The sequence below is a fragment of the Embiotoca jacksoni genome, unplaced genomic scaffold, assembly GCF_022577435.1.
Source record: "Embiotoca jacksoni isolate LCO1_2020_lvr unplaced genomic scaffold, fEmbJac1.0.p SCAF_26, whole genome shotgun sequence".
Lineage (NCBI taxonomy): Eukaryota > Metazoa > Chordata > Actinopteri > Embiotocidae > Embiotoca > Embiotoca jacksoni.
In genome coordinates, this window is record NW_027185377.1 from 931,990 (window position 1) to 945,529 (window position 13,540).

The 13,540-nt window shown below is 47.8% G+C and overlaps 1 protein-coding gene across 3 annotated transcripts in view; it reads right to left on the minus strand.

The window, feature by feature from the left end:
* Positions 1-13,134, minus strand: part of LOC138204591 (glutamate receptor ionotropic, delta-1-like) — a 335,718-nt gene extending 322,584 nt beyond the window's left edge. For all 3 annotated transcript variants that reach the window (XM_069159925.1, XM_069159924.1, XM_069159923.1), the window contains exon 1: positions 12,477-13,134. In XM_069159925.1, the coding sequence (XP_069016026.1) occupies positions 12,477-12,558 (82 nt within the window). In that variant the 5' untranslated portion in view covers positions 12,559-13,134. The remainder of the gene's footprint in view (positions 1-12,476) is intronic.
* Positions 13,135-13,540: the final 406 nt, after the last annotated feature.

Below are 13,540 nucleotides of genomic sequence, written 5' to 3' on the forward strand. Positions count from 1 at the left end.
GGCAGCAGGTCGTGACTGAAGGACAGACGGAGGGACAGACAGACGGAGGGACAGATGGTCTGGTGGATCAAACTTTACGGATTCTGTTCGGACGATTTGTCAGCCACAATTAAGAAAACCACGCCTACAAGTGAGAATTCAATTTGCCAGGCTGCTTGTGCTTAAACATCTCGCTCCAACTCCCAGAGCCTCGAGGTGGATTCGGAGGCGGCGAGGAGACGCTGTGCAGCTCCTGGGCTTAATCAATCAATCAATCAATCAATCAATCAATCACCCACTTCTGAAATTGCACTCAGTCGGGCGTTTTCAATTAAGAATGAGTCTTGTTGCACCTGTCAGAGGGACGGTGAGGGAATTGATGAGGTTTATATTTCTCCTCGCTGCCGCAGACTGGTGAGCCTCAAACTTTAACAGGTTTAATTAATAATGAGTGCTAAGAGGTGGAGGAGGCGGACTCCGGACCCACGGGGGCCTCTGTGAGCTCAGGATCGATCCTCCATGAATTTTATGCTCCTCCAGCCTCTCTTCTGCTGAGAAAACTGGCCAAATTAAAGGGTCAGTTCATCCCAAAAATACATCACTCTCTCTTGTCAGTTGTATCTATCTGTGCTGACAGCTTTAATTAAATCGTCCAGGCTTTGTGATATCGGCCTCCACCATACATAGATCAGAAAGTGAAAAGTTATAAAAAAAAATTCTGCTTTTAATCCAGAGTGACTGGGAGGCTAAATCTGTAATGTCCAACAAATATATCACAAAACCTTGACAGAAAACAGCTGAAACATGTGATAATACACTTGACGAGGTAAATGTGTGCTTTTAATCCACTTTTCATTTTATGATGACTCTATATTCTCATCCGTCGGTTCAGAGTGACGTCACTCATCGGTTTGTGAGTTTGGATTTCGCCAGTTGCAGTCTTGTTATTTTGGAGCAGGAAGTGACCATATTTGGACAAGCTGGGGGAGGAGTGAGCGGAACCCGAGGACGCTATGCCCCGCCCACGTACATGGAAACCTTACTGCACCACAGGCCTGTCAATCAAACCGAAAACACATCTTTTTGAGGGATGATGGGATTATTTTCAGATGGACACCCAGAAAACTAAAAATATTTTTTTTCAGAGCCAGCCCCTAGTGGCCCTCGGTGGTATTGCAGCTTCAGTCATTTCTGCATCGGCCTCATTTTTCAGAGCCAGATGATACGTCTGTAATTTGTTCCATCATAACAGCAACCCTTCGCTGTAAGTGCATGAATACCTCATCTTACTCTAAACGCAGCAAATTTCACTGAAGTGTACGTAACGTTTGATTAAAGATGGACTGATATTCACTGTATGACCAACGAAACACCAGTTTTATCTTTCTCTCCCAGCGTCTCAAACCACCTGTTGTAATTCATCCCACCTTGATACTCTGATCTCCGTGCTGCAACACCGCTGTGGTGGCGGGGTGTGGTTAGCTCAGCTGCAAGGGGTAGAGAGTGGGAGGAGTGGTTCAGGGAACGGTGCCGGGCAGGTGTAATGAGCACAGCTGAGCCAGATAGGGACTGATGAGCTCTCCCCTATAAAGGGAGCAAGGAGAAGGAGGCTGAGGAGGAGCGGTTGCACGGAGACATTGGTGTATGGGCCGGGCAAATAAAGACATTTTACACCCGAACGTCCGACTGAGCATGTCATGTGTCCAGGAGGGACCCCGGTAGCACCAACCTTGCTACAACCACGCTGTTCCCGAGAAAAAGAAAACACTGTAAATCCTGCCGTACAAACACACGCCTGCAAAGAGCCAGAGTGCATTTGACTCCTAAAAACATCCATCACAAGCACAGCACCGTTTGCAGATCACCCGTCTTCCACCAGAATTGCTAGTTTTGTTCCCAGTGGCGGTCTAAACATGCATCAGTAAATACATCCCAAAACATGCAAAACGTTCTGTTTGTACTTCTTCTTAAAAATAACTTCATGATCTCAGCAAGTGGAAGCTTTAATTAATCAGGACAGATTATTAAAATGAATATTAAAGTGCTTAATAAAGACCGTATCTCTCTCCAGATAACTAAAAGCACTCTGTAGTGATCAGTACATGGTTGTATCACACAAACTCAGAGGTGTCAAGAAGTATTACTTGACATTTTAGCATTTAGCAGTTTATTATTTGTTGCATACAAATGTTTAAACCCTTAAAGTCAGATTATTGAATGTCCAAATGAGCTGAATAGTTAATAAAGGCCACATAAATGTGGAAATCTGGTTTAAGTATTGAAATGAATGTGTGATTTGGAGTCTGACCTTTCGAGGCGTATTTGCAAACATTCCTGCGCCACATCCAAGGTGGCAACTTCACACCAGCCGGCAGCCAAATGCAATTTATTTGCCACTGATGCAAAAACAATGTATTGGAGCTGGTAAGTTTATCAAGCCTCCTCCGGTCTCTGGCAGGTAATCAAGCAGCAGTGCAAGGCTTTGTGTCCCAAAGCCCCAGCTGGCTGCGAAATCAGAGAAAGCGGCTGGTTTACTTGGGGATTTAGCGGCCTCTATGATCTGGGACCGTAAACTCTGGCTTCTTGCTGGACCTATTAATCTCAGAAAGGCTTTATGGAGGCTGTGACTCTCCCTGCTGGACAATATTCTCGGGTTTTATTGTAGTCATTGGCTGCCAACTCAAAATGTGAGAGTATAAGATTTAATTTTTTTTCTAAATTAAACTCCTGAATGGCACGGGATCTTAAAAACACTCTCTGGAACTAAACTTCCTTCCACTTACTTTCGTATTATATGTATTTATGCAATAACTTGAATCCATTTGCTGGTTTTATTTTATGGTTTTAACTTCAGGAAACTGTTTTATTTCCTGCGACGTGTGAACATAGAGACATGTTTTTAGAGGTGTAAAAATGCATGAAGTGATGAGTTAATACTGTTTAACATGTACTTTAAATGGAAAGTAGGAGACAATAGAAACACTCAAGTGAAGTACCTAAAAAAATGCACGTAAATGGAGGCTTCCATGACTCTTATGTACACAGTACAAATCTGCACGTGTTTCTGCAAAATAACTTCTATTTGTTGTTTGAGCTGTTGTTGTTGTGTAGATTGTCCTGATTTATATAGGATATATTTAGGATGAGAGGAGTCAGCCTCCTCAGCCGAGCACCTTTTCAGTCAGCGCTAGAATCTCTTATTGCCACTGATTCACCACTTTGTGAGTGTACAGTTTTTATTGTGTTCTATTTCAGATGAAATCCTAATCCTAATCCTGGCCATGTGGAAAGGTTTAGCTGCCGAAAGAAGAACAAACCAAACAAGCCAATTGATGAAAACAGTCGATGCGGCTGCCTCGGTTTCAGCACCACGGACAGCGACGCGCCTGCAGCTCCCAGTTCTCGGCTGCCTCGGTTTCAGCACCACGGACAGCGACGCGCCTGCAGCTCCCAGTTCTCGGCTGCCTCGGTTTCAGCACCACGGACAGCGACGCGCCTGCAGCTCCCAGTTCTCGGCTGCGGTTTCCGTCCGGCTCCCCAGATGTGACATGTTGACATATGATTTCTCAGAGAAACTGAATATAATTACGGATCACTTACATCTCTGACAGGTTGCAGTGATGTACAAATTCTGTTGGGAAGATGGACACTCAGCCCTGTGTTAAATAACAGCAAACAAAGTGAGACGGCCAGTCATCTTCAGAGTACACAAGGAGAATCCAGACTGCCATTCACAGAGACGGACTTTATCTCTGTGATATTATTGTAAAAGGAAATTTAGAGGACGAATGTGACCGTGCTCCCGTTTTATCACATCTCAGACGGCCGAGGGTCCCACTGATCGACAGAAAAAGGCTGATTTCAGCAACCACAGTCAATGCAATTATACTTACTGGCCTTCGTCCTTTCATCGCCCTCATACAGGAAAATCTATTTCTATTAAGGGCTTAATCAGTGGTAACACAAGAGGTGCCATTTACCCCCCCACACACACACACGCACACGCACACACACGCACACACACACACACACACACACAGAGGGACAACAACACAAGTGGTGTTACAAACACAAATTACTCTTGTACATGTTACGTGGCAGTGATGCTGCACAAGTCTTCTCCCAGTGAGAGGTGATGACCTGGAAACCTTGCTACCCACACAAGACACTATTATTGATATTAAACCTTCTTAGGATTTCTTACAATAGATTGTCTGTATCTGCAGCTCATTTTTGAGGCTAATATTAATGAGAATACAATGCAAATTATGTAAATTTAAATAATTGCTGTATAAATTCCCAAAACACTTTCGTGTCGTTGTATCTGTGTGCAAATAGATGTAAATATTTTCCTCCAAGCTTTCAATGTTTTTATTATTATTTTTTAGATAAATGGTAGAGATATGACTGAAGTGTCTGTCTGACGTTGAACCGAGGACATAACAGAGACATTATTTATACCATCAGAAAATAAAAAATACAACTCTCTGTGTGCTCTGGCTTTTCTCCCACAATCCAAAGGCATGGCTGACAGGTTAATTGGTGATCTTGAATGGATTGTAGGTGTGAATGTGAGCGTGACTGGTTGCCTGTCCTCCTGTGTGATGGACTGATGATGTCCAGGGTCAGCTGAGAGGCTCCAGTCCCCACTGGGACCCCGTTCAGGATAAAGTGACTGTAGATATTGGATAGAAGACCGAAGTCTGACTTATAAATCTATCGAAGACAAAATGGAGTCGAATTAAAGACCAACAACTCCAGCAAGTCCTCCAAATTAAATGTTAAAATGTATCGTCAGTAACTGTCCTCCAGAACGACACATAAACACGTTCTTCTACGTGTGTTATGTGGTTTTTTTAGCGCCGTTTAAAGCCATTAAAAAATGGTTAAGGTTTACAGCGTGGTTGGGGTCAACAACAGCCACTCAAGCTCTTTTCACTTTAAATTAAATACATCTTAATAATCTAGATTCTTGCATTTATGCCCCCAAAAAGCACGAGGAGACACGGTTCAGATGGGGAACGGCCACAGAATATAAAAGACACTGGAAGAGAGCGACGCTGCAGTTTGCGGGCGGTGGCCGATCGTCCCAGTCACAGCACCACCGTGTTCACTTGGCTGACTTTGCAAAATGTGCGGAGAAAAATGAAAAGTAGCCGAACTCTGACCTGCCAGCAGAGCAAGAACCAAAACAGGACAGTTGAATCCAGCAGCCACGTGAGCTTTAATCAAAGTGAGACAGAGGTGAGATGTGACCTGCAGACACTCCCATCACCGAGGAATCGTGCCATCCATCCAATCAGGTCATTGTGTGGTGAAAACACAGATACTGTGAGGACTCCGCCTTCACGTCCAAACACACTAAATCATCCTGATCTCGAGCCAGAATGCATCTGAAGCCAAATGAATAATGTGGAGGTTTAATATGTTGCAAAACACGAGCGCAACAACAACGAGAAGATTTATAGCAGCCAGGATTTTGGACGACATTTCCCCGGAGGCCTAAAGAAGCAGCTATTAATATAATTAAACATTCACATTCCTGTGAGTAACGCTGCAGCTCCATCCTGCGGGAAAACTAAGGGAGACTATGGAAGAGCAAACCGCAAACCACCGCAGCACCTTGTTTATTTTAGTTCCTCCGTATATGAACACCAGAAATGTGTTTCCACAGCATCAGACGTCATCAGCTGAGCGGAGCAGCAGACAGACAGACAGACAGACAGATGACTGGGAGCTGCACAGATAAACCGCAGGAATCAGCCCGAAGCTGAACTTCCATCCGCCACCTTTTTACCTCCCGAAACCCAACAGCTTTCACACAAGACAGCAGCTCCTCTTCCTCCCGACTGACAGCCAATAATCCTCAGCAGCAACCAACCTAATGCAAATGAAATGTGCATCTGTTCGGATACACGATCGGCCACTTTGGGCTCCCGTAACCGGCAATTACACACGAGATCCATTCCGACTGTGGAGATAATATGGCGGATATTAAGATGCATGGAGCCGCTGCAGCTGCGAGATCCTGTGAAGCATGAGCATGCGTCTGATACCTGAGAGAGAGAGAGGCTGCAAACTTTAAATCGAGCCGGGAGCAAAGTGTCGGACAGCGAAGTCAATCACGGCGAGTAACCTGCAAATGAGCTTCAGGATCTCGAGCAAAACCCGCCAATAATTAGACATGCGTGTAAGTCAGAGGCTGGAAGGACTTGGTGACTTCTAAAATCCATTGATGTCGTTCGGCCAACGGTTACCCAATCAGAGAGCGTGCATGTGGTCATGTGACAGCAGTTCATATCAGTTTGAGGAAACACGCATAATACCGAGCGGGTCAAAAGTTCACGATACATTTGTTTGATGAGGTAGTTTGTTCCAGTTGAATTCACCTTTTGTGTTTTTGCTGTGAGTAAATCAAACTTATTGACACTCTTCAGTCCTGATGAATAAAAACATCAGTAATCGCACCATCAGCGTTATCAGTCGGATCCGGTTCCCTCTCGGGTCGGCCGCTCCGTCCGGTCTCTGTCTGTCTGTCCCGGTGAATCAGAAGCAACACGAACGTTGGGGGTCAAACACTCGACTGCATGTCTCGTTTAGTCCGTCATCATCATGAAGCTGCTGCAGTGAGAAACATGGCTGCTCTGTGTGTGTGTGTGTGTGTGTGTGTGTGTGTGTGTGTGTGTGTGTGTGTGTGTGTGTGTGTGTGTGTGTGTGTGTTCAGTGGAGGTAAATGGCCTGGCTAAACCTTCACTGAGACGGTGCAGGAAGCCTTTTGCGTTGCTCTCTAACTGGGTTAGTTTATCTTATTTAGCGGCGGGGCGAGAAAAAGGCCGCAGCTGTTCATTTCGCCGTGCCAACCTCGACAGATTGGATTCCTGCAGTTCGAGCTCGCCTTTCCAAAACCAGGCGGGCGGATGAAGCAGGACTCTCCCTCCGTAAATCATCCCTCGTCGGCTGCCCGGCTCACGGGACGAGGTAATCTCTCCTCCTCAGGTTCCTTTATAAGAACAGTGACTCGCTATCCGCTCGGCCCTGAGGGACGTCCGGAGGACCTTCAGACCTGGACGACAGTTGCAGGAGACGTGAGGCGCTACAACCAGCTGACACCGGCTTCTGGAGGCTGATACTGACACGTTCGAAGTGATGTCACGTGTTTAAATGTGATATTTGAACATTAATATTCAGCATTTCTTTGGCGTAAGGTTGTAAAAAGATTCCGGAGCACCAAACGGACCTTCGTGGGAGAGACAAAGTCTCTGGAACTCGAGGGACAGAAACCAACAGAGAATCACTACAAACCCGACTATTCGGTTTATTTTAGCCTCCTTCAGCTCCTTGTTTTGGTCCTAGGGCACAGTTACGATATAGATCCTTCTCAGCCGTCTAATCATCCCTGTTTCCAGACCGACACAGTTAGAGACTAAAGAGAGATACTTTTCTCAGGAGCTGCTGGAGACCAAACCGGAGGTAAATGGAGAGTGAATGTTGTCCAAATAATACGATAATGTTGCTGTGTTGATATCAGCATCAACTTTATGCAGTGATGTCACCCGTTGGCCTGTGAACGGCCACTACGAAGACTCCAGTTCGGCATTTCGGCCGTCGCCATCTTGCTGTTTTGGAGCAGGAAGTGACCATATTTGGACGAGCTGGGGGTGATGTGATTGGAAACCCGATGACACTACATCCCGCCCACCTATCGCAGAAACCGTCAGTTTCCCTCCATGTCTGTCCAGTGAAGTCCAACAAATCTGATTCTGTTGCCATGACAGCGGACGATGCTTCACACAACCGTTCTCAGAAGATCTCTACGATCAGTTTTGATTGGAGTCGCACATTCAGGCTCTGACCACATGTGGAAGATGGTCACGGTCTCACGGGACCACGTGTGGAGCATGCTCACAGTGACCTTTGACCTTGAAAAAGTCACCACATCATCATTTTAGTATGAAATCCTTCTCAGAATTAGTGACTGGATTCTTGAATTGTGGCCACAAACGTGCTCTGAGGTCACAGTGACCTTTGACCTTTGACCACCACGGTCTAATCAGTTCATCTCTGAGTCCACGTGAACGTTTGAGACAAATAATCAACAGAGGAAACTCCAACGAGATGCGACGAGCAGCTTCACAAACATCCAGCGGCTCCGCGGTTCATCTCAAAGGAACCACGAAGATTTTAATTTTCCGTCCGGCGGCAGCAGACGTGTTGTTCGTCCGTCGTCGGTGAACGTGTTTCCTCTCCGTCCGTCACCGTCGGGAGAGCCGAGCTCCATCAAAGACAAACAGCTCGTTGCCGTCTCAACACGTCCGATTGGTCGGTCTGCTGAGGTCTGACGACCTGCTCTCTGCTGCGCTTCATAACCATTTTACACCTTCCTCTTTGTTTTGTTTTTTTGCTGGAGAGAGACGTCCTTACGAACCCTGAGAGCATCCATCACGTCAGCAGCGCGTCTCGCTGACAGCTCGATGTCTGGAGTTTAATCAAAGGTCGGAGCGGATCAGGGTCCCGCTCCGACCTCCGGTCAGACAAACCGATGTTCCTCCAGTCACAAACACAACACCGCAGCAGCTGCTGCTACTCAGTTTGTGCACATCCAACCTCCAAAAAAAAAACGAGGGGGCGGGACTAATTAGAGCCAGCAGCTGCTGCTGTGATCACGAGATGAAAACCTGCTCAGTCCTGGAACCTGACAGCACCAACGCAGTGAGTGGGTCAGAGGCCGGAGCGCATCGACTGAAGGTCCAACCTTCAGGTTTTTGTCCATATCAGCTCTTTCACAGATCGACCCCCCCGCCCATACCCCTCTCCCCCGCCACCACCACCACCCCCCTGCCACTGATCCACCATAGGGAGCAGAGGAGAGGAGGGGACAAACAAACTGGGACGTGTCACCGACAATCAGCAGCACGGCCGGACGAGGCAGATGCTCGGGCGGGGGAAAGAAGGAGGAGGGGGGGCTGGAACACTGTCACATCTGATCTGGGTTCAGTTTTGCTGCGCAGACTGTCAGAAGGTTCAAGGGGAACAGCGGAGGCCCTGAACGCAGCCGGCCAGCCAACCAACCGGGGCTCTGCAGCTTCGAGGACGTTGCAATAAAGACCTATTTTCAAACACATTTTCCTTTTTAGTGTATTTAAAACGAGGAGTGGAGTTCCTCCTTAAACCGAAACTAGATGGCTCATAAACACAGACCGTATATAAACGTGTTCGTAGCTTCAGGTCTGTAAAATGGTTCTGATCCAGAAGTGTCTTCAGCTGCAATACCAGCGAGTGCCACTAGAGGTCGGCTCCAAAAAGCCTCCGGCTCCATAGACTCCCATTCAACTTCTCTCATCAAATCCAAAGTGAATAAAATGTGTCCATCAGTTATCTCGGTGTTGTTAGCTAAAGTCACTCCTTCTTATTAGTTTTCTGGAGGTCCATCTGAAAATAATCCCTCATTCATTAGAAAAGAAGATTCAAGAAGACCTGGTTTTGGGGGCGTGTCTGTTTGATTGACAGGTCTGTGGTGCGGTCAGGTTACAGCTATCGGTGGGCGGGACGTAGTATCGTCAGGTTTCCGATCAGATCGGTCAGATCCACCGCTGGCTCCTCCCCCAGCTCGTCCAAATATGGTCACTTCCTGCTCCGAACCGCTCTGAACTAACAAAGATGGTGACGGACAGAATCTGAACTGGAGGATTCATAACGTTCACAAACCAACGATGACATCACTGCTGGATGATGACATCACTGATGGTCGCCGTGTACTCATAACTCATTTCCATTGGGTTCCTCAGCTGATTCTGAAACAACAAATCTGACAAATTGAGAGATTATTGAAGAAATAAATAATGATTCTGTTGCTTTTATTGTGCATTTGCTTGTTTTTCTTGCAAATCTGCAAATCATTTTACTTCATCACAGTAACTTCTGTCTGCACTGAGGTCATGACCTTTGATCGCAAGTGGAGTTTGTCTCGTTTTGAACCCAAAACGTTGGGAATCGGCTCTTTATTCGACCAAACATTCTGCATCTTCTTGACACAGGAAACAACTCGCTGCATCCACTGCTGGTTTACAGCTCATCTTGTGGACTAAACACTTCTTTGTAGATTCTGTATAGTTCTCTACGAAATCCTTTGGATTGCTGCACCGGAAAGGTTACACACAAAATGATTAGAGCATAAAGCCTTCGACAAGCTGTCATTCATAGCTGTCCAAGTGGTTGTCCAAGGATGATTTTCTGGTATTTCTTTAATAACAACTGCACAATGATCTGCTTTTCCAGCCCGACAGGGGTTCCAACCTGAGGACAATAAAAGCATTCAATAGCTATAAATCCCATTCGAAGAACAGAAAAAATAAGTGTTGTATCGACAGAGACTGGAGCAGCCTGCAGCCTCACTGAGTGTTTCCTGCTGCTGCATCGCTGGAGCGAGTTCACACGTCTCCGAGCTACAAGCTGTGATTTGTACAGCGAGAAAACCTGCAGGGATCCAGCAGCTGACCGGTCCGGCCGTGCAGCAGCAGCCAGATGTTGCAGGCTAGATGCACACTCACATGTCACAACGCTCGCCTGTGATTCAGCCGGACAGCAGAGAGTTCCTGCTCTGATTTACAAACCCAGCCGGTGTCCTCGTACCTGAAACACCTTCGGAGACTTTCCTTTTTTTAATTGCTTCATGTGCTCGTGAATCCTCCAGCTGTATGTTCATGTCGGCTTCTCTCTGGCATCCCTCCCTCCTGTTTGTTGTATTTCTGTTCTCTGTAATCCCGTATCACTGTTCCCCGTTGTTGTCGACACGTGCCGAGTGAAGGATTTTCTCCCGAGGGACAGTGAAGTATCCATCCATCTGTCCATCCATTCATCCCTCCGTCCACACTAGAAGACTCACTGAGAATAAATGTGGCCTTTCAACAGGTTTTAAATTCCCTCTGAATGTGTAAGGAAACATAAGGATTCATCTCATCCTTGGAGCTGAAGTTAACAGTCAGCTCATGTAACACTACTTTGTCATTATGAAGTGCTGCAGCCCATAAATTCTGTTTATCAAAACGGGGCCTGACATGTTTCCATAATGGAGATGCAGCGTTTCAGAAGCAATCTGTCACAGAGTCTTTTGAAAAATCACTTCAAGTAGGAAGTGTATTCTGTTCCGCTGAATGGCCCCCTTCCTCCCCCCCTCCGTCCTACCCCCCCCCCCCCCCCCCCCCCTCCTGGCTAAAACCATGCAGGCCACCGCAGTGCTGCCACCGGTTCCGGTTTGAGCTGCAGGAGAAGAGATATCTGACACTCGGATTTATTTCACGTAAATGCAAATGAGCTGGCGGTCACGTGCTGCATCCAATCATCAGAGTGGAATTAGTGCAAATTGGGGGCGGGGGGGGGGGGGTATGTGGAAAGCGCGTGCGGCTCTGAGAGTGTGATCAGTCAGCGCACAATCCCCTCCGGGCCCCTTCTTCTGACTTCTTTAGCTCTATTCTCACACTCCCGTTTTCAGTAAGAGGAAGGAAAAAAAGTGACCGGACTACAAATCACAGGAAATCAGATCAGAGAAGAAGAAGAAGAAGAAGAAGAGGAAGAAGAAGAAGAGGAAGAAGAAGAGGAAGAAGAAGAAGAGGAAGAAGAAGAGGAAGAAGAAGAAGAGGAAGAAGAAGAGGAAGAAGAAGAGGAAGAAGAAGACTGGCTCTTGGATCCCCGCGTTGGTTCAGAGCCCAAACAGTCGGCGTTTGTCCCCTTTGTCATCCCTTCCCCTGGCACAGTTGATTAACATTTCACTCACGTCCAATTCAAAGTTCAGGCTTATAGATGAGGGGAGGCGAGGGAGAGAGGGATGGGGGATGAGGAGGAGGAGGAGGAGGAGGAGGAGGAGAAGGAAGAGAGGGAGGATGGTTAAAGCGAAACCCTCCAAACACCCACGTCGGGCCAGTTTCTCTCAGCAGCCTCAGGTTTTTCTGCATGTAAATGTAAATATGCATCGACATGAGCTCTCTCTTCCTGGAGGAGCAGGGAGGGAGGGAGGGAGGGAGGGAGGGATGGACGGACGGAGGGACGGACGGAGGGAGGGAGGGAGGGAGGGAGGGAGGGAGGGAGGGAGGGAGGGATGGTTGCGAGGCGCAACACTTTGCGGACACTTCTACGTGCAGGCTGCGCTGCGTGCGCCTGAACCGAGATGCAACAGCCTCCTTCCTCCCCCTACTTCTCGTCCTGGCACGGATCGGAATGATAATCAGGTGTGAGGTCGAGTCCTATTTACGCCAGAGAGGACAGATTGTTTGAAAACCAGCACATGCACGAAAACTCCAACACTGAAATTCTTCCATAACTCAACTTAAACACAGCAAATCTGTCCATATCATACACACATAAAAAAAACCCAGCAGTAACCTGATTATCTGCTCAGGTTTTGTGCTTTAAGTCGTTCCTGCATGCAGCCATCAGCCTGTCTCTCCCCACAGCAGAACCCCCCCCCCCTCCCAAAAAAAAAGAAGCCCCGCTCGGTTTCTTACCAATGTGAATGATGGAGTCGGCGCTCACTGTGTTGCATTGCAATATCCACAGGGAATGAAATAACAATATCAGCATTTCCATCTCCAGTTTGAGCCAAAAAGGCGCATCCACGGATCCACCTCGCTGATTTTGGCGTTTTTCTCCAGTGATGAGCAAATCCAAAATAAGCGTCGGTGCGTAAAAGCAGCAGCAGAAGAGGCAGCAGCAGGGAACAGTGCTGAGTGAAATCACCACCGAGTAATAATGTATAAAAAAAAAAAAAGAAGAAACAAATCCCAAAGACCAAACTGTTGGCCGCGGTCGGAGAGGAGGAAGAAGGGTAGAAAAAGAAAGATAGAGACGCTCCCAGGGCTCCGGAGAGAAACCAAGCCGGGTCAGTGAGGAGGGAAGAAGGGGAGGATGAAGAGAAGACACCGGGGGTTTGTTTCAGAGGTTGAGATCCGCCGGACGAGCAGCTCTGACTCTCTACCTCCGAGTCTGAGACATAACACACTGCAAACTGCGGAGGAGGAGGAGGAGGAGGAGGAGGAGGGACGCTCTCTCTCTCGCTCTCTCTCGCTCTCTCCCTCTCTTTCCCTCCGACCCACGTGACTGCAGAGCCTCTATCTACGGCGTTGGGAAGCCCGTCCGGAGAAAAGAGAGGCGAGGGATGGAGATGGAGAGAGATGGTGGGATGGATGGGAGCCGGTGCGCACCGCGGAGGAGACGTGGCGAGAGGGAACGACGCGCAGAGCTTGTCACGCCCCGGGCGGACTGTCTCTTGATCGGTAGGGGTTTGCGGGATGATTGGTGGGGTGGAGGTCGTGCCGGTGCCGGTGCCGGTAATGAACTTGCAGGAAGAGCACCGACTACGCGTTCCAGGCGGTGAACGCGCTCTGCCTCGCCGACTGAAGTTGGTTTTATTCAGCGCCGTGAAGAGAAGCCGTCAGCGCTGCATCGCTGCGTTGCAGTGCAGCTGTTGCACGCGCTGGATCGACTCAGTGTGGTGCAGTTACATCGCATCACTCTGCCCGTGCGTGTGACTCCGGTGTCCGTGCGTAAATTCAAGGCAGTGTTGGGTTTT